General features: G+C 49.1%; 2 protein-coding genes across 6 annotated transcripts in view; one reads left to right on the top strand and one right to left on the bottom strand.

Annotated features, from left to right (window-relative positions):
• Positions 1 to 1,163: 1,163 nt before the first annotated feature.
• Positions 1,164 to 5,903, bottom strand: YBEY (ybeY metalloendoribonuclease). Its single transcript, XM_069567620.1, has 4 exons — positions 5,284 to 5,903; positions 3,715 to 3,843; positions 2,436 to 2,504; positions 1,164 to 1,417 (listed from the first exon to the last, which is right to left on the bottom strand). Exons 1-4 carry the CDS (start codon positions 5,491 to 5,493, stop codon positions 1,331 to 1,333), a joined length of 495 nt encoding a protein of 164 aa, XP_069423721.1. The 5' UTR covers positions 5,494 to 5,903; the 3' UTR covers positions 1,164 to 1,330.
• Positions 5,138 to 26,884, top strand: part of MCM3AP (minichromosome maintenance complex component 3 associated protein) — a 45,390-nt gene continuing 23,643 nt past the window's right edge. The window contains exons 1-14 of one of the 5 annotated variants that reach the window (XM_069566936.1): positions 5,138 to 6,030; positions 7,025 to 8,343; positions 10,924 to 11,147; positions 13,303 to 13,381; positions 13,609 to 13,753; positions 15,039 to 15,229; positions 17,461 to 17,600; positions 19,537 to 19,734; positions 20,060 to 20,328; positions 21,463 to 21,625; positions 23,605 to 23,765; positions 24,417 to 24,658; positions 24,894 to 25,099; positions 25,686 to 25,786. In XM_069566936.1, coding sequence (XP_069423037.1) covers positions 7,131 to 8,343; positions 10,924 to 11,147; positions 13,303 to 13,381; positions 13,609 to 13,753; positions 15,039 to 15,229; positions 17,461 to 17,600; positions 19,537 to 19,734; positions 20,060 to 20,328; positions 21,463 to 21,625; positions 23,605 to 23,765; positions 24,417 to 24,658; positions 24,894 to 25,099; positions 25,686 to 25,786 — 3,332 coding nt within the window. In that variant the 5' untranslated portion in view covers positions 5,138 to 6,030; positions 7,025 to 7,130. The remainder of the gene's footprint in view (positions 6,031 to 7,024; positions 8,344 to 10,923; positions 11,148 to 13,302; positions 13,382 to 13,608; positions 13,754 to 15,038; positions 15,230 to 17,460; positions 17,601 to 19,536; positions 19,735 to 20,059; positions 20,329 to 21,462; positions 21,626 to 23,604; positions 23,766 to 24,416; positions 24,659 to 24,893; positions 25,100 to 25,685; positions 25,787 to 26,884) is intronic. The other 4 variants (XM_069566955.1, XM_069566970.1, XM_069566946.1 and 1 more) reach the window with 4 other exon arrangements.

Raw genomic sequence — 26,884 nt, 5'->3', positions numbered from 1 at the left:
ATGGACGCTGTCCATGTGGAGGGTCAAGGCACACCCAGGTCCCTCGGAACCCGGTACTAGGTAGCAGGACCCAGGGGCCACTGCTATGGGCTGCCAGGGTGGGCGGGCAGGAGGGACACACCATCCAACTCTGGAAAGCTTCTCACTGCATCACCCTGTAAATCTGGACCCTCCTCCAGCCCCAGCAAGTCTGCTCAGACTTGAACACAGAAGCAAGCTGCCTGTGTCCAGACACGACCAGAGGTCTTGAGGGGCTGGCTCTAGTGGCAGGTGAAGAGCCTCCAAACACTTGCTGGCAGGACCAGTGGGTCTCAGGACCCTTCAGTCCCTTAAAAAGGCCCAGAAAGCAGAGAGCTCTGGGGGCTTAACTTTGATCTTTGCCATGCTAAACTCTAAACTGAGAACAAGCTTAATGATTACAAGCAGGTCATGCAGCCAGCAGCTCAGGAAAATGACAGACCTGTGTCCCCAGAAGCCAGTGGAGTCCAAGCTCAGGATGCAAATCCAACAGGAACTGAGTTTTCATGTTTCTAAAATCAACTTACGGGAGAAACCAAATTCTTAGAATCATAGTTTTCTGAGTTTTAGAATCTCCAAGAGGCAGTGTTTTGTTGCCCTGACTCGTCTGGAGTTCTATGGAGAGTCTGTAGCACTATAGTCAGTTGCTGGGGCCTGAGGTCGAGGCGACCAGGCCCTGAGTTGGCTCAGTGCCCGCCCCCTCCACATCTGCCCCACTTGTGAGGTCAGAGCGTAGGCACAGCTCTGGGGAAGGCTCTGGGTGACCCCCGGGTTTACTTTGCTGTTCAGAAGGCAGGACTGAACAGGACTGACAGGAGGGCGCTGTCCGACGGGAGGACGGGATGTGGCAGTCGGAGCTCTGCTATGCGGGTGCCATGGCAGAGGGCTCAGGAATGACCTACGAGCGAGCAGGGGCGGCTGATGGCGAAAGAAGAGCTGAGGGTCCCCCGGGGTTGGGGTGGGTCGGCTGGCCTCGCAGCTATCCTGCTCCGGTGGGGGCTGGGTAGGCCTGAATCCAGCAGGAGTTCAAGGGAGGGCACACTCACCTGGGTTCCTTGATCTGTCCTGAGATGGGAGAGATGCTCCTATGCCAAAGGCAGAGCCTCGGGGCAGGGGTGGCTCCCACGCCCCACCTCTGTACGATCTGAGAGCTGAGAACTATTTTATTTACAACACTGGAAACAGCACACCAACTGTGTCCTAAACGAAGGACTGGAAGTTGCCCCACAGGGCAGCAGTGGCCACCGAGACCCTCAGTGTGGGGGCGCCCTGATCTCTGGGGCCACCTTCCAGCCATGGTGTATCACCTCCATCAGAAGAGGCCTCTGCTCAGGGGCTGCAGCCTGGTCCCCATGTGCTTGTTCAGCTCCTGGAGAACCTGCTTCTCCTTCTGGTACATCTGAAAGAAAGGGGTGGAAACCAGCTCTGGACTGGCCCAGAGGCCTGGCTTCCCCTGGCCCTGGGGCTCTCTCCCTGAGGCCCATGGCCTCCCACACAGCCCGAGGCGGGCAGCCTCAGGACAGAGGAGCTCCTGGTGTGAGCCTTGGAGCCAGCAGGGGCAGGGGGTGGGGGGCCAGGGCTGAGCTGGTGGTCTTGGGTATGAAGAGGAGGGGAGGGCCTATCTTGGGGTTAGAAGAAGGGGTCAGACTGGGTGACTTGCTCCAAAGCCTAGGAGTGGGTGTGTGAGGACAGTCCCTCCTGGGGGGAAGGGTGGGCTGGTGGGAAACCGCCCTGGAGCTTCCCTGTGATGCTGCTGGTGCGGAGGGCAGCGGAGCTGAGGAGGGGGATAAGGGGGCTAGAGCAGGGTTAGGGGTTGGGGACAGAGCCAGGGTGTGGCCAGCGTGGACCCAGGAGCCTCAGGAGGCCAGGAGGCCAACTGTACCAGAACCATTTTGTTAATTTTCAAAAAACGTTTTTCTATGCAGTTCAGAGAGCCTGTATGATTATGAACATAATTTGAGTTAATAAAATGCAATTATGGTTCTATAATACAGACCTTTATAAACTGAGTAAATATTGGTAGTCTTCGAGGAAACAAACCACCACATAATAGGTCTGGATCAGACACTCTAATGTCCTAAATCCTGTTTCCAACTGACAAATATCATCACAATAACTCTCATAAAGATTTTAATGTTAAGTCATTTGGGGATTTCATGAAATGCGCAGCAGCGTCTCTCCTCGGACTTTTCAGTACTGAATGAATAATGCAGTTACGAGCATTTAGGGAGCCCAGTATTTAAAACAAACACCATCTCTTTTATAAAGTGGGCCCTACCAACTCCTCATTTCGCTGCATTTCTCCATTTGGTTTTCACACTGGACAGCAGGGGGCAGGTTGCACAGCCTGGTTTCTGGAGCCTGGGCTGCAACGCAATGTGTGCCCATGTGTGCTGCAGACAGGGCAGGGCTCCTACCTTCTGCCATTCGGCCTCCGTGCTGTGTGTGAAGCCCAGGAGGTGACAGAGCCCGTGGGTGGCAGTCACCTGTCAGAACAATTAAGAAGCTGCCTCAGAGGGTGGTCAGGATCCAGCCATGAGCTGGAGTGGTGGTGCTGGTGGTGGTAATGGAGGAGAAGGAAAAAATCAGGGAGGGCTAGTGGCTGCCCAGTGGGAGGTGAGGAAGCCTCCTCTGGACCCAGGCAGGGCTGCGGGCAGGTGGTGAGGGCACAGGGGTGGGGTCTGGTTAGCAGGAGTAGATCAGGCCCCTGTAGTGGGGTGTGAAGATCAGGATCTCCTCTGGGGTGGGGGGAGCTGTGGAGACATGGAGAACCAGGACAAGGGAAGGGGAGGTACCCAGCGTTGCCATGCAGGTGGCTGCCAGCTGGGAGGAGAGTGGGTTGGCCTGGCCCAGTGCCAGGGAACAGGATCCTAGGAGTGCGGGCTGGTCCTCCACTGTGGGTCTTCTAAGACCCACTAAGAGACTTCTCAGAAAGTGTTGGGGAGTGGACAGTGTCCACAGGTGACCCTAGCCCAGAGCCCCCCAGGGCACACAGATGCTAGTCACGGAGATCCTGGAGTTGAGACCAGTTCTAAGCAGTGCTGTCTACGCTGCGGTTCTCACCACTTGCAGGGAGAAAGCACACCCTCCTCAGCAACCCTGACGCCTGAGCACAGGGCGTCTTGCTGGGAAGTTCAAGTCTTGGAAGCACTAGGATTCCCCAAAGATGATACTTTAGGGTGCGGACAAAGGGAGACACCTCCATTGAATCCATGGGGACACTGAAACATGATTCAGTCACACCCCACTTTCCAGAACACTCCTGCTATCCTGCCATCCTTCATGGCATCAGGGGAGGAGACAGATCTGAAGGTCCTGGAGGCCGGAATCCCGCCCGCTTCTAGTAGTTCAGTAAGAAGCTCCTTCAGCCTGTCTGAGCTAGCAGCCAGCTCATCTCCAGAGGCCAAGCTAAGAATCAGGCCACTCCCGGGGCTCCCTCCTCCCAGGATGCTTCCTGGCCCCTCCCCTCACCCAATGCTGCCTCGAGGGCACAGACCCATGCCCCAGGCTCTCCTCTCTGAGGTGTGGTGAGAGGGCGTGGCCCCTGCCTGCTGGTTTCCCCAGGAACCCTTGTCCTACACAAGGATTATGGTGTGGATGTCCGCGTCACCTCCACAACCTCTTCTCATGGCCTGGATGAAGGACATGGGCCTCTGCTTTGCCCATAAGGATTTGTCATTTCAGCATCCCACTTACAGTCAGGATGTCATAGTAATCTTCATCTTCCTTGCACTGCTGGAAGATAAACTCCACGCCCAGGAAAATGTCTCCTAAATTATAGTCATCTGGAAAGTCGGGCTGGGGGATTTCACCTGCTTTCAGATTCTGAAAATGAGGAAATACACACTTGCAGAACATGACCTCAGAACACTAACTGGCCACAGGCCCACAGGTTTCCACCCTGAAAGACCCTGTGTTGCTACTTCCAAGGCAGACAAATCAGGGGCTGTGGCAGGGACACTACACACGACTGACTTAAGATGTTCCCACACTATCAAAATAATTCTTTCATCCTTCCTAATACACAACCACTCAGCTCCAAAACATCCGTGGAGCTAAATCACCTCATTGATACAAGTTTACATTTCTGTTCTTCCCAGTTTTGATACTGATCACATGTTCCCACATAAAGACCAGTCCATTCAGCTGAGGACTGTTCACACTAAGTCAGTCAAATATTTTTATTTCTTTTTATGGAGAATAAATGGACACTTTAATATATTTTTATATTGAACACGTTGAACATTTAATTCTCTTTCCTTTTTCAATTTATTTCCTTAGGTGTGATCCTAGTGGATTAAACAGTTATCAAGACTTACTTTAGGTAAACTGCCAGACTGCTTTCCAAAAGGGCTGCCCCAATTTATGTGGCCACTAACAATGCAGGACGGAGAAGGCAATGGCACCCCACTCCAGTACTCTTGCCTGGAAAATTCCACGGATGGAGGAGCCTGGTAGGCTGCAGTCCATGGGGTCGCTAAGACTTGGATACGACTGAGCGACTTCCCTTCCACTTTTCACTTTCATGCACTGGAGAAGGAAATGGCAACCCACTCCAGTGTTCTTGCCTGGAGAATCCCAGGGACGGGGGAGCCTGGTGGGCTGCCGTCTATGGGGTCGCACAGAGTCGGACACGACTGAAGCGACTTAGCAGCAGCAGCAACAATGCAGGAAGTCTCGAATGAGTCATTCACATAACATAGGTAATAACCTGATGCGTGTGTTAGTTGCTCAGTCGTGTCCAACTCTTTTTGACCCCATGGACTGTAGCCTGCCAGGCTCCTCTGTCCATGGGATTCTTCAGGCAAGAATACTGGAGGGTTGCCATACCCTCCTCCAGGGGATCTTCCCGACCCAGGGATGGAACCCTGGTCTCTTGCATAGCAGGCAGATTTTTTTTTTACCGTTTGAGCCACAGGGAAATCCTCATAACCTGATAGACAGTACATATTTGTTTAAAATATTTGCCCAAGTCTAACCTTTTATTTTCAGTTATTTAAAATTTTCAACCGGTACATATCCATTATTGAATCACACTTAAAACTGCAGAAGCGCTTTCTCTTTAATTCACTGTTACTAGGAGGGCGGGGATCACCCTCCCTCTTTCAGCGATAGGCTCAGATCAGTAGCGACGGTCACATCTTACTCCTTACTTTCGTGTGTATTTGAAATTTTCCGAGCAACACTGACAATCCTGTCTGTGGTGTAATTAACGGAATTCACAGCGGAAGGTAGGCCGGACGAGAACAGGAGGGCAGCCTTTACCTCGTGAAAGGGGAAGGAGAGCACGTCAGTCGGGGTGTCTTGCTCTCGGTAGATCCTGTTCATCTGCTGGATCTTCCGGTTGTCGACGCAGACAACGCCCACGTCGAAGGCCCGCACGCCCAGGGCCCCGCGCACTGCCTGCAGCCTCTGGCGCAGCAGCGCGCGCCGCAGGGGCACCGCCCGCTGCAGATTGCGCAGCGCCAGGCTCATCTCGACTTCGGGCCGATGAATCGTAAAGCCCGCGGAAGTTCTGTAGCAACGCACGCGCACGCACGCTCACGTCACCCCGTTCGGTGGAATTCGTTGAAAACTGTCATGGAACGTGCGCTTTACCGAGAGGAAGACGCAGCACGGGGGGCCTGGACAGACGGTGGAGTGCGGCGCGCCGGACGGCCGGTGACACACACTAGAGAACGGGCGAGAGGGGAGGGCCCAGCGGTGTAAGGGTGCATGGCGGGCCCAGCGCGCGCCGCCCCACTCTGGGGAAGAGGCTCTTACTGAGCAGAAGCGGGCGGACGGGGGTGTGGACGCCGCGCCCCGGAAGCCCCACCGCCGCCGCCCGGCCGGAGAGCGGAACCCGCGCGCGGCCAGGCCCGGGCGGTGCTGGGCGGCGCGGGACCGACCGGAAGTGGGTCCGCGGTGTTTTCTGTTCGCGGGCCGCGGGCAGCACTGGCCTAGGCGGCGACGGGCCCTGCGTGCGTCTCTAGCACGAAGGGATGGTGGGCGGCTGTGTCCCTGAGCTAGACGGTGAGCACTGCGCGGGGCCCTGGAGGGCGGAGGCCGTCCTCTTCCCCGCCGCCCCGGCCGTGTTGCTAACCGAGCGGGGCTGGGTGAACACGGTGGGCGCGCGGCCAGGGGCGCGGGGATGGGACATGGCGGGTCCCGGGGCGCAGGGGCGTCGGCGGGGGCACACAGCAGGCAGGATGTGGGGAGCGGTGCGCGGCGGGCGCCGAGCCCACCCACTGGCCCGCCCGAGATTTGGGTTGCGCTGCACCCGCGATCTGGCGGGGCTGCCTGTCTTTCAAGAGCACTGTGTACTTCGAGCTAGATCCTTGGGGGTAGCCGCCACTGTGTTAAAACGCAAATTATTTCCATGTTTGGAAAAAGTATTTGGTGCTCTGGTTACTGGGAGAAAAAATTAGATGGGAGGAAACATTGAAACACTAGCTTTTTAACAGTGTTACATTGTAATTCTCGCCGTGGAGATTGAAAGACGTCAGAAACTCCTGTCTTGGAAAGTGCAACTGGCATACACTTTCTTATTGCTATTTTAGGTTTTCCATAAATTTACTGATTCAGTAAGATGTTTTGATTTTTTTTTTAAGTCTTAAAGGATCATGCTTTAAACCCCCATAAGTGAAGTAAAGTCGCTCAGTCGTGTCCGACTCTTTGCGACCCCGTGGACTGTAGTCTACCAGGCTCCTCCCATGGGATTTTCCAGGCAGGAGTACTGGAGTGGGTTGTCATTTCCTTCTCCAGAGGATCTCCCCCACCCAGGGATCGAACCCGGCTCTCCTACGTTGTAGGCAGACGCTTAACTATCTGAGCCAACCCCCCATAACAAAGTAATTTATTTGTACCATCTTCTACTCTGCACTCCCTCCAGTAAGGTGGGGTACCACCATTTGGCTCTCAGAAAATAAGAATTAGTCCTTTGCTTTGCCTGGCATGTGATTAAAAATTCTAATTTGGTGCCTTCCAGCACCACGTAGTTGTGATTGTCTGAATTTTTGTTTTTCAGCTTATTGTGGAGATGGGGGGAGCTCCCTAGTTGAACAGACCATTTAAGGAAGAGGACTACTTTTCTACATGTATTATTTATTGCCTTCTAGTAACTCGCTCAGAAGATGAATCCAACTAATCCTTTCGGTGGGCAGCAGCCTGGTGTTTTTCCAACATCTTCCAGTAGCTCCATAGGAACATTTCAAGCTAAGCCACAATTTCGGTTTGGTCAGCCCTCTCTTTTTGGACAAAGCAATACGTTATCCGGAAAAAGCTCAGGATTTTCACAGGTGTCCAGTTTTCCAGCATCTTCTGGACAAAGTCATTCTTCAGTGCAAACATTAGGATTCTCTCAAACCTCAAATGTTGGACTCTTTTCTGGACTTGAACACAGTCCAGCCTTTGTAGCTGCCTCTGGGCCTTCGAGTTCACGTGTGCCTGGAAACCCTGGATTCAGTTTTAAGTCCCCCAACCTTGGAGCATTCCCAACTACTTCTACTTTTGCCCCAGAAACTGGAGAAAAAGCAAGCTCTGGCTTTGGGAAAACAGAATTTGGCTTTAAACCTCTGGAAAACTCAATGTTCAGACCAATACTAGGGGCTGAATCTGAGCCAGAGAAAACTAAGAGCCAAGTTACTTCTGGATTTTTTACGTTTTCCAATCCAATCAGTAGTGGACCTGGGGGACTGGCCCCATTTCCTTTTTCTCAGGGGACAAGTAGTTCAGCCACCAATTCAAATTTTACCTTTTCAAAACCAGGTAATAATAATTCATCATCTGCCTTTACCCCTGCTTTGCCAAGTCAGAATGTGGAGGAAGAGAAGCGAGGCCCCAAATCACTGTTTGGAAGTTCTAGTGGCACCTTCACTGCCTTCCCCATGTCTTCAGGATCCTTGGGTGAACCCTTCCCAGTTGGCAAAACAGGTGTCAGACAAGGAAGTGAAGAAGCTGTTTCCCAGATGGAGCCACTTCCCAGCCTCATGAAAGGACTGAAGAGAAAGGAGGACCAGGATCGGTCCCCAAGGAGGCACGGTCATGATGCAGCTGAAGACTTGGACCCTCTGTCAAGGGGTGATCATCCTCCAGATAAACGACCTGTTCGCTTGAATCGACCCCGAGGAGGCACTTTGTTTGGGCGGACAATACAGGATGTCTTCAAAAGCAATAAAGAAGTAGGTCGTCTGGGTAACAAGGAATCTAAAAAGGAAACTGGCTGTGTCGAGTCTGGGGAAAATGACCACTTGGTCATCCCAGGAGGGAGTCAGTCTGTCCCGGCACCTTCCCGGCTTCCAGGTGTGAATAAAGAGGAAGAAACTGAGAGCAGAGATAAAAAAGAAGGTACGTTCTAGAAAGTACAAAATACAGTATATCCTGCTGGCAGGTTCTTTGTAAATTTCCCCGAGTGTTAGGTTGAATCTCCTAGTTCAGTTCAGTTCAATTCAGTCGCTCAGTCGTGTCCGACTCTTTGCCACCCCATGAATCGCAGCACGCCAGGCCTCCCTGTCCGTCACCAACTCCCGGAGTTCACTCAGACTCACATCCATCGAGTCAGTGTTGCCATCCAGCCATCTCATCCTCTGTCGTCCCCTTCTCCTCCCTGCCCCCAATCCCTCCCAGCATCAGAGTCTTTTCCAATGAGTCAACTCTTCGCATGAGGTGGCCAAAGTACTAGAGTTTCAGCTTTAGCATCATTCCTTCCAAAGAAATCCCAGGGCTGATCTCCTTCAGAATGGACTGGTTGGATGTCCTTGCAGTCCAAGGGACTCTCAAGAGTCTTCTCCAACACCACAGTTCAAAAGCATCAATTCTTCTGCGCTCAGCCTCCTTCACAGTCCAATTCTCACATCCATACATGACCACAGGAAAAACCATAGCCTTGACTAGATGGACCTTAGTCGGCAAAGTAATGTCTCTGCTTTTCAATATGCTATCTAGGTTGGTCATAACTTTTCTTCCAAGGAGTAAGTGTCTTTTGATTTCATGGCTGCAGTCACCATCTGCAGTGATTTTGGAGCCCCCCAAAATAAAGTCTGACACTGTTTTCACTGTTTCCCCATCTATTTCCCAAGAAGTGATGGGACCAGATGCCATGATCTTAGTTTTCTGAATGTTGAGCTTTAGGCCAACTTTTTCACTCTCCACTTTCACTTTCATCAAGAGGCTCTTTAGTTCCTCTTCACTTTGTGCCATAAGTGTGGTGTCATCTGCATATCTGAGGTTATTGATATTTCTCCCAGCAATCTTGATTCCAGCTTGTGTTTCTTCCAGTCCAGCGTTTCTCATGATGTACTCTGCATATAAGTTAAATAAGCAGAGTGACAATATACAGCCTTGACGTACTCCTTTTCCTATTTGGAACCAGTCTGTGGTTCCATGTCCAGTTCTAACTGCTGCTTCCTGACCCGCATACAGATTTCTCAAGAGGCAGGTTAGGTGGTCTGGTATTCCCATCTTTTTCAGAATTTTCCACAGTTTCTTGTGATCAACACAGTCAAAGGCTTTGGCATAGTCAATAAAGCAGAAATAGATGTTTTTCTGGAACTCTCTTGCTTTTTCCATGATCCAGCGGATGTTGGCAGTTTGATCTCTGGTTCCTCTGCCTTTTCTAAAACCAGCTTGAACATCAGGAAGTTCACGGTTCACGTATTGCTGAAGCCTGGCTTGGAGAATTTTGAGCATTACTTTACTAGCATGTGAGATGAGTGCAATTGTGCGGTAGTTTGAGCATTCTTTGGCACTGCCTTTCTTTGGAATTGGAACGAAAACTGACCTTTTCCAGTCCTGTGGCCACTGCTGAGTTTTCCAAATGTGCTGGCATATTGAATGCAGCACTTTCACAGCATCATCTTTGAGGATTTGAAACAGCTCAACTGGAATTCCATCACCTCCACTAGTTTGTTTGTAGCGATGCTTTCTAAGGCCCACTTGACTTCACATTCCAGGATGTCTGGCTCTAGATTAGTGATCACACCATCATGATTATCTGGATCGTTAAGATCTTTTTTGTACAGTTCTGTGTATTCTTGCCACCTCTTCTTACTATCTTCTGCTTCTGTTAGGTCCATACCATTTCTGTCCTTTATCGAGCCCATCTTTGCATGAAATGTTCCCTTGGTATCTCTGATTTTCTTGAAGAGATCTCTAGTCTTTCCCATTCTGTTCTTTTCCTCTATTTCTTTGCATTGATCGCTGAAGAAGTCTTTCTTATCTCTTCTTGCTGTTCTCTGGAACTCTGCATTCAGATGCTTGTATCTTTCCTTTTCTCCTTTGCTTTTCGCCTCTCTTCTTTTCACAGCTATTTGTAAGGCCTCCCCAGACTGCCATTTTGCTTTTTTGCATTTCTTTTCCATAGGGATGGTCTTGATCCCTGTCTCCTGTACAGTGTCACGAACCTCATTCCATAGTTCATCAGGCACTCTATCTATCAGATCTAGGCCCTTAAATCTGTTTGTCACTTCCACTGTATAATCATAAGGGATTTGATTTAGGTCATACCTGAATGGTCTAGCAGTTTTCCCTACTTTCTTCAATTTGAGTCTGTATTTGATAATAAGGAGTTCATGATCTGAGCCACAGTCAGCTCCTGTGGTCTTGTTTTTGTTGATTGTATAGAACTTCTCCATCTTTGGCTGCAAAGAATATGATCAGTCTGATTTCGGTGTTGACCATCTGGTGATGTCCATGTGTAGAGTCTTCTCTTGTGTTGTTGGAAGAGGGTGTTTGCTATGACCAGTGCGTTCTCTTGGCAAAACTCTAATAGTCTAGTTAACCCCCTACAAACATTAGGGATCCTAACATATAGGATCGTGGAGCAGGTCTCAACAGCCATAAAAATTTTTGCTCTTTCCTAGTTGATGCCCTAGTAATTGGAAAACATTGCTTCTGATGCATTTTTGTGGCTGTTCATTGATCCCCTAGATTCTCTAAGAGGAACTCCTGGCCGTCAGAGCAAGAGGAGTGAGAGCACAGACAGTCTTGGGGGCTTGTCTCCTGCTGAAGTCACAGCGATCCAGTGCAAGAACATCCCTGACTATCTCAATAACAGAACCACCCTGGAGAACCACTTTGGCAAAATTGCTAAAGTGCAGCGCATATATACCAGGCGCAGCAAGAAGCTGGCAGTGGTGTATTTTTTTGATCATGTGAGTACTCCAACAATGTAGTTTACGTGTGTGAGGAAAAAAAGTAGGCTTAAAAGTGGCAAAGGTAGAGTGAACTTTGTCACTTTAAAACTTGTTTTTAAAAATCTATCAGTTACTTGTTAGAATTTAGAAAAGTACTCTAATGTCTTAATTTGGAGAAACTGGAATAGCACTATTTTTTTCATAAATTAGGTTTATTTGTGAAAAATTTGTGGTTCCAACTGAATGCAGTGTTCTAGAAGTTTTAGGTGAGTGATTCCTGTGAAGTCCAATGTCTCTGAAGCACATGGGAATGTGTTGTAACCACACAGCATTTTTTCAGAGTTGAGTTTTCTTGTTTTGTTTTTGACTTTTATTTTATTTGCTGGTAGTACATGATCACCATAAACATTCAGAACAATACAGGAAAGGTAAAATCTTGTAATCCCATCTTTCAGAGAGAACTGCTGTTAATTGTTCCTATGCCTTGACTTTAATATGTGTATGTATACCTACACGCATACCACATTGGTTTGTAGGGTATATGCTTACATGAGCTGCTCACATTGTGTAGTTTTATATCTTGTTATTTTTTTCTGAATATTCTTGGGAAAATTATATTCTATAGGTATTTAGAAAGCATGTTTTCATTCTTTTTTAAATGATGGAGGTGTTACCTGTCAACATCAAGGAAAAACCCAGAAAGTCCTATGGCAGGGGACACAAAATCACCCATAGTTCTATCCTCTAAGATACCACCTATGAATATTTTGGATAACGTCTTTGTTTTTACACAAATGACGTTGCACTGCATATCCTGTTTGGTAACCTCTTATGTGGTCATTTTTAGTAGCTTCTGAAATCAACGAACAGTCTCGATTAGAATGAGGCTGTTAAGAGCTACATGACGTTCCATCCTATTTACCTACTTGGCCAACTTTCCGTTTGTGGACATTTCTGTCCATTTATTTTTGATTGTACCCTTTGTTTCAGTTCCTGAGAGTAGGGGTTCTGTGCCCAGATAGGCACAGTTTAGGGCTTTTGCTGTTCATTCCTTTCTACTGATTCTTTTTTTTCAATTCAGCAGCATTACTTACATTCACAAGTGTTGTACAACCATCACATTATCTAGTTCCAGAACTTTATAATCCTCCCAAACAGAAATTCTGTAACCACTAAGCAATAACTCCTCATTCCTTCCTTCCTCCGGCCCCTGGTGACCTCACGTCTACTATCTAGCTCTATGAATTCATCTGTTCTAGATAATTCATATAAGTGGAATTGTACGATATTTATCTTCTTGTGTCTGGCTTTCAGTTAGCATAACGTCTTCAGGGTTCATTCACGTGGTTGTATTTCTTTCCTTTATCCCAGGTATGGTTGTCCCACAGTTCGTTTATCTGTCCCCCTGTCCGCGGACCTCTTGGGTCTTGTGAATAACGCTGCCGTGAAGCCAGGGCAGGTCTCTATTCAGGACCCTGCTTTCACTCCTGTTGGTGTATACTTGGGAGTGTAGCTGCCAGGTCATACCGCAGCCCTCATGTTTTTAAGGTTATTTCTGTCTATTGCAATGTCCTTTTTCTTCTAGCTGAACCTTAAAAAATACTTATATAGAAAATATATAAATTATCATTGTCAGCAGTTCATTGATCTACAGAAGGTTGAGGTCCACTCCTTACCCCTTTCTCTCCTATTAGAGCCAGCACAATTATCTAGTGTGGTGTATGTTTTCCTAGACATTTTCATAGGTATATTTACAGGTATGCTAACATACAGTTGGTTTTGTGTATATATGTTTTATGACAAAGTGTACCCCGTGTGTGTCATTCTATAGGTTTCCTTTGGGTTTAAGTGTTACTTGGCCATCTTTCCATTGTTCTTCAGAAAATCATATGGTGAGAATTATCTCAGCAAATGCCAATAGGGCCAAGTTTACGGATTCTATCACAGTAGAGTCATTAATTTCAATAAGGAGAAGTCCAGATACATGCTATAAGACAGGTAAGGGAGATGGGGACCGTGGCTGCCGTGGCTGGAGGCAGGCGATGTGGTCAGAACGCATAGCTGTGGAGGTGTAGCTCTGTTGAACAGAATTCCACTAATGCATGTGAAAGCTTGATCTTGTTTCCTTGGTCTCCTGATGCCATCGTCCTTTATGTTGTGGACTGTTTTCCAGGCATCTGCAGCCCTGGCCAGGAAGAAAGGGAAAGATTTGCATAAAGATATGACCATCTTCTGGCACAAGAAAAAATTAAGTGAGTTTTCAGTTGTTCTCTGCAGTCTCTCCTGCTTTGTGCAAGGCCTTTGAGTGCTGAGTGTGAGCCTGATCCCCAATGTGGGGTGAAGTGGAACTGGGGCTGTCTAACTTCCTTGGGCTCCGTTCTAACAACATCCTGCCACAACTATAACTTTCTCAAGAAGACGCCCCCAAGTTGAGTGACTTATGGTGTCATTAATTCTGTCCTGATTTTTGCATCCTCAGGTCCCAACAAGAAGCCCTTCTCCCTCAAGGAGAAGCAGCCAGGTGATGGGGAAGCTGGCCAGAGCACCGAAGACACGCCCTTTCAGCACTCCCCGCTCGGCAAGCCTGGGGTGAGGACTGCGACTGGCGGCCTCCTGAGTAAAAGGTGTGGCTGGTCCTTCCAAATGCCACTGTTCTAACAGGGCAAGTGGGTTCTTGGGCTTCTCCTGTCACTGACCTCAAGGGACTTCGTAGCCGTTGTGAGATAGCATGGAAGGGAAGCGGGTGATTGCTGACACCTGGATGGGGGTTGAGGGATGTGGAGAGGACCTGGGGGGCGGGGGTGGGGGTGGGGACTGCCCTGGGCCCCTCCTCTCCCTCAGCCCTGCGGCCTGTGCAGTTGCTGTCATGCCATCTGTGTGATGTATATGCGTACAGACAATCGCTCTTCTCCTTAAAATGTGTAATTGGCTGCACGCCATGTTCCTAATCGCCACTTGTAGCCGTGGCTGTAACTGCGCAACCCTGTGCAGAGTCGCAGGCCAGGTCTAGCGCACAGTGTGCGCTTCGGAGACCTCCGCGTCCCTGTGTGGAATGTCTGTTCCCCAAGGCTCCTTCCTCCTCCCCCCCGTGTGGCCCCCACCTTCCGTTTCACAGCAGGCCGGCTTCTGTTTAATCCTGCTTCACGTATTTTGGCCAGTGGATAGTTTTCCTCACATTTTGCAGTTAACAGTGTAGTTGCTGATTTGCTTTTGTTTTTTCCTGTCTTTACATCCTCTTTGACATTCAAATTCACAGAATGTTGAAAACCAGGTAGAAAATGAGGAAGCTCACAGAATGCCCTGTTCTTTTCAGTACGTCCTTCTACTGAAGGGAAGCTGTGTTTGAAAACATGTAGGCATGGTATTTCCTCATGGTGTTGAAGTGCTTTTATTTCCCTCTTAGTTTCATGTCTTTGAGGTAGAAATCTACAAGTAATTCATTTCAGGGCTTCCCGATAGTTCAGTCGGTAAAGAATCCCACCTGCAATGCAGGAGACCTTGGTTTGATTCCTGATCAGGAAGATCTGCTGGAGAAGGGATAGGCTACCCACTCCAGTATTCTTGGGCTTCCCTTGTGGCTCAGCTGGTAAAGAATCCACGTGTGTTGAGGAAGACCTGGGTTCGATCCTTCGACTGCGAAGATCCCCTGGAGAAGGAAAAGGCTACCCACTCCTGTATGCTGGCCTGGAGAATTCCATGGACTGTATAGCGGTTTAAAGAGGAGAACCTGTGGGTGATGTGAACCTTCATGCTCATCACTGGTGGTGGTGTGGCCGCCTCCCCTCTGTGCTGGCTGCTGTCCAACTTTGGAGGAGCTAGGGGTCCAGGACGATAAAAGAAGTGTTTGGATGTGGAATAGATCCAGACACGTGATGGATACAAAGTCTTAGCATGTTGTCTTCCTTCTAGTTCTCCTGTGAAGAAGCCAAGTCTCCTGAAGGCCCATCAGTTTGAGGAAGACCCTTTTGATGAGAGCTCCGAGGGCTCTGAGGGCCTCGGGCCGTGTGTGTCATCCCTCAGTCCCCTGATAGGTACCGTGGCTGAGACGTCTGAGGAGAAGTACCGCCTGCTTGACCAGAGGGACAGGGTCATGCGGCAGGGTAAGGGGCTGTTCTCGGCAGAGGCGGTCTTCTCGGGAGCTGTGAGGGAAGGGGTGACCCTGGTCTGGGGGGCTTCGCTGCTGTTGGGCCTTGGGGCCTGTGATGTGTACCTGTGATCCCTGTTGCTTTCTGGTCTGCTGAGGCTGTGAGTGTAGATGTGGACGCTGCGCAGGTGTGTTTGTAATGTAATCATTTTTGGAAGAACGCCAACACCATTGATATATGCAGGATTAAATAATTTAAAGGGCAATGTTTTAGACATTGAGAAGACATTAAAGATGAAAACTTTACATTTAACAGAAATCACCACAAATAAAACTACAAAAGATGTCAAGCCAGGGGAAAAGTCTGTAACTCATGACAGACAAAGGGCTGATTTCCAGGTACAGAAAGTCCTGTAGAGTCAATAAGAAAAAGACCAACTCCAGTAGAAAAATGAGTGGGGTCTTAGAGGTTCGGAAAAGGAAGTGTCAAGAGTTGACACTTGGAAATTCCCTGGTAGTCCAGTGATTAGGATTCAGCTTTGGCTTTGGATTATATCCCTGGTCAAGGAACTCAGATCCTGCAAGCTGTGCAGCATGGCCAAAAAGGAAAAAAAAAAAAAAAGAGTTCCGTCTTAAACGTGTGGATGGAAAGGGGAAAGATCCAGCTGCTCTCTGCCCGTCATGTCGCAGAGAGAGATGAGAGGTCTCATACCGCCCCATCCCTGGGCAGGCTGCTCAGAGGAGCGAGTCGGCAGTGTCTCCAGGCTCAGGGGAACAGTGCTTTTGACCCAGCATTCCACACCCAGGAGTGTGACTTACAAAGTGCCCCACGCGTGTGTGATATGTTTACAAGGTTTTTTGTGATGATAAAGATTGGAAAGTGACTGTCCACACGGTGGGATTCTAAACAGCCTGAAAGAAGACTGGTGTTTCTTGATGGAAAAATGAATGTTTATTGTGAAGTGGAAGAAGCAAGGTGTGGGAAGTGTACAGAAAGGGGAGTGTGTGTGTCCATATACATGTGAGTGTACTTGGCTTGTGTGTGTAAAGTCATGGAGGTGAGGAAGGATCACTCACATAGCTGGTCAGGAAGCAGGGAGCAGCGTTGTGGGGTCCCATTTGGGATGTTGTACCTTTGGAATGTTAAATCATGTGAATGTATTTAAAGCCTATTCAAAAATCAGATATCCTGTTAACACTAAAAGCTACGTACAGTGACCAAAAATAAAACAGCACACATGCTCTTTGCAGAGTTTTTTTCAGAATTAAATTTTACCTGCAGGATTTTGTAGAAGCTGGAGAAGGCAATGGCACCCCACTCCAGTACTCTTGCCTGGAAAATCCCATGGACGGAGGAGCCTGGAAGGCTGCAGTGCATGGGGTCGCTAAGGGTCGGACACAACTGAGCAACTTCACTTTCAACTTTTTATGCATTGGAGAAGGGAATGGCAACCCACTCCAGTGTTCTTGCCTGGAGAATCTGAAGGACGGGGGAGCCTGGTGGGCTGCCGTCTGTGGGGTCGCACAGAGTCGGACACGACTGAAGCGACTTAGCGGCAGCAGTACAGGAATAAACACGTGTTTTCCTTAACACAGTAATAAAAGCTGCTACCATAGGTTATGCCATTGACATGCGATTTTTGTATTCCTAAAAGAATCATTAATAGATATTGGAATTTTTAAAAATAAAATAAGATGTGAATGTTTTGAATTATGAGGTGGTTGCATTTCATTTCATTTAATAGATACTTTGGTAACTGTGTAGTTCTGTGGGTAATAGTCGTTTATTCAGGTCAGGATCCAGCTAACTTCCATTAATGTGATTCCTGTTAAAAAACATGATGAAATACTGAGGGTTTTGGAATACTGGCATATTTTGAATATTTTCTTTTAAGAGATTGATTCTTAGAACAAAACATTGCCGCTTGATTGTTCATCATTAAGGTCATTGCAGGAGCCATAAAGACCCCCTCCCCGCCACCGCTTGCTGTGCCCTGACGATCTGTGACTGTTGGAGACCCACCCGGAGAGAGAAGGCCTGGAGGGTCTCATGGTCTTGATGGCTTGTCACCTGGTGTGATAGGCAGTGCTTTCCTTTCTCTGAGGCCCAGTAGTGTTTTTTAGATTTTTTTTCCTTTGTAAGAGAATTTTTATTTTTATTTCTCCTCTTACTGTTGTGAAAATGCACTTCTCTGGCTTCCCAGTAACTGTCTGGTACATTTTTACTTTTTACCTGATTCTGCTTAGCTCGGGTGAAAAGGACTGACCTGGACAAAGCAAGAACTTTTGTTGGGACGTGCCTGGATATGTGTCCTGAGAAGGAACGGTACATGCGGGAGACCCGGAGCCAGTTGAGTGTGTTTGAAGTGGTCCCAGGCACTGACCAGGTAGAGCCTCACATCCCCATGGGCTGCTCTCCAGGCCGCTGTCCATGTCTAGTCATCGGGGTGGAGCGGGGTGTGCTGGGGAGGGAAGGCTGGTTTCATGCTTTCCATACGTATTTGATTTGGGGGTTGCTTTGCTAGAATGTGGGGGGGATATGCTATTAACAATTGTATTTATTCCATTATTTGTATCATGAGGTATGTATGAAGCAGTCTTATGTAAGGTGACTGCCACATGGTTCCCTAAGTTATAGAAGTACATACAAATCTGTGTTTCAGAAATTAAAAAAAAACTTTCCATTTCTTTTTGCTTTTCACAAAAAAGCTTATTTGCTTTTGCTTATTCCTTTTTATGTTTATGTTTTTCTGTGTTTGAGGTTATGCTCTAGGTATTTTGTATGAATCTTTTCCACTTAAAATTCTGTCATGAGCATGTTCTTTTGCATGGTAAACTCTTTAAAAGCATTTAAAACTTTACATGTAGGCACACTACTTGATTATGTAACTCTTTCAGAACTCCCCTTTCTGCAATCATCAGGCTGTTTCTGACTTTCCACTGTTCCTAACTCTGTTGGGCATGCTGTGTGCAATGGTTCTGAGGTATTCAGCTTCCCTCCCTCTGATAGATTCCAGGAATGAAGGGCTGTGCCAGAGGTGTGACGTTTCTTAAGGTTCCTGAACATGAGTAGATGCATGTTCCAAGTTGTTTCCCAGAAGTCTGCACCATCGTAGATTCGTTTTCTCTCTGTTAATTTTCCTTCGGGTTTCTCCTTTCCTGGCTGGGGGTTTTACGGCTGCCTTCACCTGTCTCAGGGTCCTCAGCAAGGTGGCACTTGTCAAGGCAGGTGCCCAGGGCAGGGACTCGTGGCTTTCCTGCTGCCACCGTCAGCTGCAGGCCTCCAGCCTCTTGCAGCTCTGGCCTCCGGAGGGACTTCCCCAGACCCTGCTGCTCCTCTCTTGCCTCCTCACTGCCAGCTCCGTTTCTGGTCCGTATAGACAATCTGGTACATGAGCATGGCTGAGACCTTTTAAAATCTTTATCAAGTCCTTCACCTGTCACACCCCAGCAGGTGTGTCTTCACTTAAGTTTTTCTGCATTTTGATGTGGTAGCCTGTTTACTCCTTGTCACGTTTGCCAAAAACAAATTTCTTTATTTTGCCTTTTAATTGTTACCTTACTTTGTGTTCTAAAATATTGTCTTCTATAGTATTGACCTTGCTTTTATGTGGGTGTGATGGGGGGGTGGGGGGGTCTTCCCCACCTTTGGGCACAGCAGCGGGGAGGCTGGCCAGGCACCTGCCACCCAGCTGCTTGTCCCTATTCCATGTGTGTGTGTGTGTGTGTGTGTGTGTCGGGGAGGGGCGGTCTTGTGTGTGTATGTGTCAGGGGGAGGGGCGGTCTTCCCCACCTAGCTGCTCATCCCTACTCCGTGTGTGTGTGTGTGTGTGTGTGAGATCTTCCCCACCTTTGGGCACAGCAGCAGGGAGGCTGGCCTGGCCCCTGCCACCCAGCTGCTCGTCCCTGCTCCCTGTGTGTGTGTCTGTGTCTGTGTCTGTGTGTGTGGGGGGGTCTTCCCCACCTTTGTCACAGCAGCAGGGAGGCTGGCCGGGCCCCTGCCACCCAGCTGCTCGTCCCTGCTTCCTGTGTGTGTGTGTGTGTGTGTGTGTGTGTGTGTGTGTCTGTCTGTCTGTCTGTCTGTGTGTGTGTGTCTGTCTGTGTGTGTGTGGGGTCTTCCCCACCTTTGGGCACAGCAGCAGGGAGGCTGGCCGGGCCCCTACCACCCAGCTGCTCGTCCCTGCTCCCTGTGTGTGTGTGTGTGTGTGTGTGTGTGTGTGTGTCTGTGTGTGTGGGGGGGTCTTCCCCACCTTTGGGCACAGCAGCGGGGAGGCTGGCCAGGCCCCTGCCACCCAGCTGCTTGTCCCTGCTCCCCACTCCCAGGTGGACCACGCAGCCGCCGTGAAGGAGTACAGCCGCTCCTCAGCCGACCAGGAGGAGCCCCTGCCGCACGAGCTGCGCCCCTCGGCGGTGCTCAGCAGGACCATGGACTATCTGGTGACCCGGATTATGGACCAGACGGGGGGCGGCCTGCGGGACTGGTACGACTTCCTGTGGAACCGCACGCGGGGCGTACGGAAGGTATCGGCCACTTCCGGCGGGGAAGCTAGAGAGACTGGAAAGCACGCTCGAAGTCTAGAGGGAAAATGAGAGCTCTTGTCATTTTACTCAGTTACATTTCATCTGTAACAAAAGAAATGCACTGTTGCTTAAAATCATTACAAAGTCCTGTTAAAATGTGCTTGATGCTTGTTTCAAATTGCAGTCTGAGAAATTCAGGTAATGGTGATTTTTCTAATAGTTGATCCTCACGTTTGGAGATGTGTTGAGACCTGTGTGTGCGTAAGATGTATGTGTGCTCTCGTGTGTGGCGTGTGTGTGATTGTTCCGCCTCCCTTGTGTCCAGGACATCACGCAGCAGCACTTGTGCGACCCAGTGACGGTGTCTCTGATTGAGAAGTGCACCCGGTTTCACATCCACTGTGCTCACTTCATGTGTGAGGAGCCCATGTCCTCATTTGACGCCAAGATCAACAACGAGAACATGACCAAGTGCCTCCAGAGTCTGAAGGAGATGTACCAGGACCTGAGGAACAAGGGCGTGTTCTGCGCCAGTGAGGCGGAGTTCCAAGGCTACAACGTCCTGCTCAATCTCAACAAGGGGGACATCCTAAGGTGAGCTTTCCAACTCGGAAGTCAGCCTAAGCTGTCGGGAAAGGCAGGCTGTAACCAGGAAGAGAGCTTTCAGGATTGGTGGTGGCGGCACCGAGGACACTCTAGTGTCGGTGTTAGTGAGAAAGCTGGGCTCAGTGTGCAGCCCCTGGAGCCGAGCTACTGAGGGAGAGGCTGGGGCTGCCCACGAGCACCTGAGCATCCTGAGTGGGCCCCAGACACTTCCTGAGGACCAGTTCTCCTCGTCAGCTGGAGAGGATGCACTCAGCGAGGGAGTCCCTTATCAGAGTAGTGCACACGTGCACTCAAACCTCTTCAAAGATCTTAGCTGAAAATGGTGTGAAACCGAAGTGCTAAGGGTGGGATATCAAGAATGAATTTTAAACCTTGCACACCTGTAGACATTTCTGTGAGGAATACCAGAGTCCCCAGGCCCTCCATTCCTGTTGTTGGTAAACTGGATTTCCTTAAGTTGAAACTTGTTTTCAGCTTAGTGTTTTCCCTGAGAACCTGGTTACAGAATATCTTAAGTGTGTGATTGATTTTAAGTTTTAAAATTAAGCCTTAGGGATAAACTAGTCAGGGAAAATGGCCGTGTAGTCTTTTCATATATGATAAGCGTTTGTATCCTATCTTGAACGATTCAGTCAAATCAGTAGTTTTTCCCCCTGCCCTTGCTGCACAGCTTGTAGAATCGTAGTTCCAGATCAGAGATTGAATCCAGGCCTTCGTCAGTGAAATTGTAGAGTCCTAACCATTGGACTGCCAGGGAATTCCCAAATCAGTTTATTTCCAAACAAAACAAAGTTAAACTTTGTTTCTTAAGCGTCATCATCAAACACTGGTAGCTGGCAGTCAGTTGGCATTAAGATAACTCTTTGATTTAATAATCAATTCTTAAATTATTGCTCGAGTCTGTTTATTCATCATCTTTTTAAAGAATACCTGTGTTGCCAATCCAGCCCAAGTCAGGGTGGCCTTGATGCAGATGAGCCATGAGCACACTGGCACTGTGACCACCAAGACCTTCTACTTCAGTATAGTTGAGATCTTATTTTATTGTCAGCTCTGTTTTTGTGGACATTTTGTCTCATGGAAGATCGCGTTCTAATCACTTCTATCTCCTCTGATTAACAGAGAAGTGCAGCAGTTCCACCCTGCCGTTAGAAACTCCCCTGAGGTGAAATTTGCTGTTCAAGCCTTTGCTGCATTGAACAGTAATAACTTTGTGCGATTTTTTAAACTGGTCCAATCAGCTTCTTACCTGAACGCTTGTCTTCTGCACTGTTACTTTAATCAGGTGAGTACTGTCACTGTCCTGGAAGGAAAAGGCCATGCACTGGGAAACACTCTTCTGGTTCAGATGAGAGAGGTCTCTTCAGAACAATCTCGCTTGACTGCAGCACTATCATTTTCCACGGGAACAAAGAAGCCAGAAAGCAAACCACATGCACAGACCTCTAAGCTAGAACTTAACAAGTGTTGTCTGGCTTCAGTTTTGAAGTGAGCCTGCTGATGCTAAATTCATTTCAGTAAATACCTGAAGTGCCTGGTCTTTGTTGCACTGGGGTTACAAAGACTGGGCAAGACCAGTCTCTTACCTTGGGCTTTGTGCAGAGTGTCATCCTGATCTCAGACTCCCACAGTCAGGTCTAACGCCCCTGAAGCACCCGGGGAAGATAAAGCAGTGGCCCTGCCACCTCACAGCAGCCCTTGCACCCCAGGGTCCTCACCAGGAGCCCCTGGGCTGGTGGGGTAGGGAGGAGGCTGCACCAGGCTTCTTGGGAACCTGCCTGGCTGGTTTTGTGACTCCAGCTCATTTTCCTTCTTTGGTCACAAGTCCTCCTGTAAACAGTGGCTAACCCCACCATCACATTGCAGGCAAAGAATCTGCAGGTTTGCTCATTGTCAGATCTGACAGTTTCCAAGAGAACAGAAATTCTGGAACAAATGAAAGGATTTCTAACAACGTGCACTTGGGAAACTCCATGCAGTTGATAAATACAACTGATAGTATTTTTACAATGAGTATTTGATGTTACGAGAATGTTGACCATTTGTATCCACTTTAATAATTTTAAACTAAGAATTCTAAGCATTTTTTCTTTAGAAAAACAAAGTGTTTCACCAGCAGTAGCCACAGGGTCCTGTTTTCCCCACTTACAGCAGCACCTTCCTGCCCTGCAGCCACAGCATGCTCCTGCCTCAGGGCCTTTGCAGCTGCTGTCCTCACTGAACCATACAGAGCTCCCCTCTTCCAGGTCCTTCTCGGCAGGGCCCACCCTCACCACCCCACCCGCCTGTGCTCCCTGTCCTCCTCCTCGGCTGCCCTTCCTGTCCCACTATCACTGTTGAATGCACTCTGCATTTTGTACACACGTACTGTTCAGTGTCGGTCTGTCCTGCCATGTCAGCTCTGTGAGGACAGGGCTCTTGTCTGTTCATTGCTGGACCCTGGCATGGACAACGCCAACCTTGAAGTAACACTGTCAACCCGGGTTGAGTCAGTTAAAGGACACGGAAGAAGAAGGGGAGGGTTACTGGAGCCCTGGGACCAGCTGACATGGCAGCCTCTTCGTGTTTCCCTCTGCGTTTGTAAAGCACTCAGTGTGACGCTGTGAAACAGCTTTTACTCAGTTTCATGTCACACACTCCATGGCATTCCATCATCTCCGTGGTGAGTTTTAGTAGCTACACAGCTTTCTGTTGAGTAGAGGAGGCAACTGCTGGTGGGTGGTTTGTTTTTTAGTTTTTCTAATAAAGTCTTCATGGCCCAACCAGTTCCATGTGTGAAGCTGTTTGCTTTGCATCATCTCTGGGCATCTTCTGATGAGCAGACAGCTAGTGAGCACTAAGCTGAGTCCAGGGTACTTTCCAAAGGGACTGAGAGTCCCTTGGACTGCTAGGAGATCCAGCCAGTCCATCCTAAAGGAAATCAGTCCTGAATATTCATTGGAAGGACTGATGCTGAAGCTGAAATGCCAATACTTTGGCCACCTGATGCGAAGAGCTGACTCATTTGAAAAGACCCTGATGCTGGGAAAGATTGAGGGCAGGAAGAGAAGGGGACGACAGAGGATGAGATGGTTGGATGGCATCACCGACTCAATGGACATGAGCTTGGGTGAACTCCAGGAGTTGGTGATGGACAGGGTGCTGCGGTTCATGGGGTCGCAAAGAGTCGGACATGACTGAGCGACTGAACTGAACTGAACTGAGCACTCTGGGGTCATGGGCCCCTGACCTGCTGTGACTCGGTGACTTGGCTTCTTGTTTCAGATCCGCAAGGATGCTCTCCGAGCGCTCAATGTGGCGTACACGGCAAGCACGCAGCGCTCCACCGTCTTCCCCCTGGATGGTGTGGTGCGCATGCTGCTGTTCAGAGACGGCGAGGAGGCCACGGACTTCCTCAACTGCCATGGCCTCACTGTCTCTGACGGGTAAGCACCGAGGCAGAGGCGTGGGACCCCTCTCCTCTTTTCCCTTTTAGTACTGGGAAGGCCAGGAAGTGCCTGTGCCTTGCCAGGCCCTAGAGAAGGCACATTCCATGGGCTGCCTCCCTGGGGTGCAGGCACTAGGGCAAGGCCTGGAACAGCTGGCAGAGCCACCTCTTCCTGACTTTTCACAAGTGACTTAACCTGATGGTCGAGGTTGAGGTTGGGGCCTCCTTGTTCTGTCCCTAAAGATGGCCTCTCCTCTGCTGCAGTCAGAGATTTGAGAACGCGGTGGAACTTGAGGACCCTCCTTTAGAACATGGCTCACAGCCTGTTGTGTCTGGATCTGGGATTTCCTTGACCCCATCTCCTCTGACTTCTCATCACAGGCCACATCTGCTGCCTTGCAGATCTGCTCTTAGGGGATGAGCTGGGCGCTTGTAGTCAGGTGTCACTCTACCTGGGGATGCAGACAACTAGGCCCAGTGACTCCTGCATCACATGGAGATGCTGGCAGTGGTGGGTGCTGTGAGCTGGACTGTGGCCGCCTCCCCCGTTTCCATGGGACTGGCAGCATGGCGACTGAGGGGTCTGCAGAGGTGAGGGCGGCCTCTTGCCTGTGTGATGCCTCTCCATGGGTTTTTTGTGGTCTGATAGCTGTGTCGAGCTGAACCGATCCTCGTTCCTGGAACCCGAGGGCTTGTCCAAGGCCAGGAAGTCGGTGTTCATCACCAGGAAGCTGACGGTGTCGGTTGGGGAGATTGTGAATGGAGGGCCGTTGCCCCCCATACCCCGTCACACCCCCGTGTGCAGCTTCAGTGCCCAGAACAAATACATCGGGGATAGCCTGGCTGCAGAGCCGCCTTCGGGCGTGCAGAGACCTGGCTTGGACATGGCAGGTGAGTGAGGCCGTGGTCTCGGGAGGGCACCTCACCCTGGGGCCGGGCAGACACTAGCGTGGTGCTGCCTGAACAGCTTCCTGGCCCCACAGACGCTGGGTTCCTACTGGTAAAGCACTCCTGGCACCCGATCATGGCTCAGGAGGCATCCCATGGTGGTCTGCTCAGGAAGGTGGTCTGCTCAGGAAGGTGGCCTGGGCCTATCCCTGATGCCCACCTTCGCCTGTTCCTCTAGGTGCGGGGAGAGGAGAGGAGTGTGGTGCAGAGGCGGCCGAGCCCCTGCCGGCTCTCCTCCTGCAGCCCCTGCCTGTGTCGGCTTCTCCACCACATCGCCCGGTGCTGCCCCCGAGCGTTGCGCCCAGCCTCTTGCAGCCCCCTGTGCAGCCCCCCATGCAGTCAGAGCTCCTCCCGCCGAAGCCCGTGCCTGTTTACTCAGATGCGGTAAGGCATCCTCCCATTATTGTGGGCAAACATCCAGCTGTGTCTGATGTCCAGTCTGACCGTTGTCTGTGTCCCTGGGGTCAGTGTGCCCCTGATGGATGGCCTCAGGTCCGAGCACTCCACACAGGTTATGAGATTTTATCTTGCCACCACGTTGCTTGGGCAGGCACTGGGCACCACCCTCCCTGGGGAACAAGGAGGCCTGAAGGGTAGTGAGGAGGGACCACAGCAGCTGAAGCTGTGTCGGCACGGGGGCGGCACTGGGGCTGTCTGAACTGCTGTTGTCCAGCAGGAAGCGGGCTTGTCCTCTCATGTCCAGAAGGCTCCTGTTTATTAGCAGGAAACCGCACCAGGTGCACACGACCAGGCCTTGTGTGAGGGTCATTTAGACACCTTCAAAGAGCTTCCAGTGATGAGGTCTTGCAGGAATTTCTGACCCGGGTGGGACGTCCTGTGACGTCTGTGTGGCTCATGGAACATCTCCAGTACCTTCGGCTATAGAGGTGGATCGCTTGGGGATAAGCTGGGTGTGGATGAGGTGGTGTTGCTTTGGCCAGCACTCCTGACCCTTCTGCCCTCCCCTTAGGACCTGGCCCAAGTGGTGGATGAGCTTATCCAGGAGGTTCTTCAGAGTGACTTTGAGGAAGTCGGTGCCGCCGGGGCAGCCTTCGCAACCACAGCCCTGGGGTAAGTGTGGTGCGTCTCCTATTCTGAGGCTGTCTGCTCTCCGGGCCGCTTACTGTCCCTCCAGACACTTCCTCTCAACAAGTGAGCACAGCTACCCCTTTGTGCAGGCTCAAATGTTGGTCCTGCTCACTAGGCGGGTGTGTCCCTCACGTTCCTGACCTGTGTGTGTTGTTTGCAGGTGGTTTCTCTGTGTGTGTGAGTTTTGAGCAGCATTAGGTTTATTAAAGTTGTAAATTAGAAACCTGTTTTTTAAATTTCAAGCATGATTAAAAATCGAGTAGTAAAAAATCTAGTAGTAAGTAGTTCATTCTCTGTTAAAAAATAAAAACACTTGGTCTTAGATTAAGTCTCAGTTTATAAATTTGGGAGATTAAATTCCCTTAAACATTTGTTACCATTTGCATTATATAGCACGATAAAATTTCCTTAGACATTTCAGACTACATTTACAAATTTTATAAATATGATTTTGTGTAATACTTTAAGAATCTAGTCTCGATAAATTTAATAATCAAAATCTTTCTAAACTCCTAAGTAGCTTTTGTAGTTAATAGTTAATTAAAATCTGATTCATTAGTAAGTTAGGCTGTCTTAAGGATTTCAAACTTCTTTTCAAAATTCTAGTACATATAAAGCAACACACTGATAAGAAAGGATATTATTTCACCTGTATAAATGTAGGTTACATAAAAGGATCAGTTTTTTTCATAGATTTGTTCATTTTTTTAATATACCAGAATTAGATACATACTTTCTATTTGATGGAGTTAAAAATAAATATGATTTCCATGCACTTAATTTTTTATTATGGTAAATATACATAACAATTTACCATTTTAACCATTTTAAGTGCACAATTCAATGGCATTACCTTTATTAACAATGTAGTATATTCATCACCACTGTATACTTCCAGTTCTATTTCTGAATAATATTCCATTAAATATACACACACACACATATATATTCATGCCACATTTTATTTATTCACATTTATTCACTGGTGCTATTTAATAAGTTGTTATTTCTACCTTCTGGCTATTGTGACTGATGCTGCTCTGAATATTGGGGCACAAGTAACTGTTTGAGCCCCTGCTT

This window comes from Ovis canadensis, chromosome 1, assembly GCF_042477335.2.
Source record: "Ovis canadensis isolate MfBH-ARS-UI-01 breed Bighorn chromosome 1, ARS-UI_OviCan_v2, whole genome shotgun sequence".
Classification (NCBI taxonomy): domain Eukaryota; kingdom Metazoa; phylum Chordata; class Mammalia; order Artiodactyla; family Bovidae; genus Ovis; species Ovis canadensis.
This window is presented reverse-complemented; position numbering and strand designations above follow the sequence as displayed.

Bases quoted from the DNA above. Each gene is read 5' to 3' on its own strand.
- YBEY (XM_069567620.1), bottom strand. From the start codon at position 5,493: ATGAGCCTGGCGCTGCGCAATCTGCAGCGGGCGGTGCCCCTGCGGCGC. The intron at 3,844-5,283 runs GTAAAGGCTGCC...CCTCATTTTCAG, and splicing joins TCTCCTTCCCCTTTCACGAG to AATCTGAAAGCAGGTGAAAT. The intron at 1,418-2,435 runs GTAGGAGCCCTG...CCTTTCTTTCAG, and splicing joins CGGAGGCCGAATGGCAGAAG to ATGTACCAGAAGGAGAAGCA.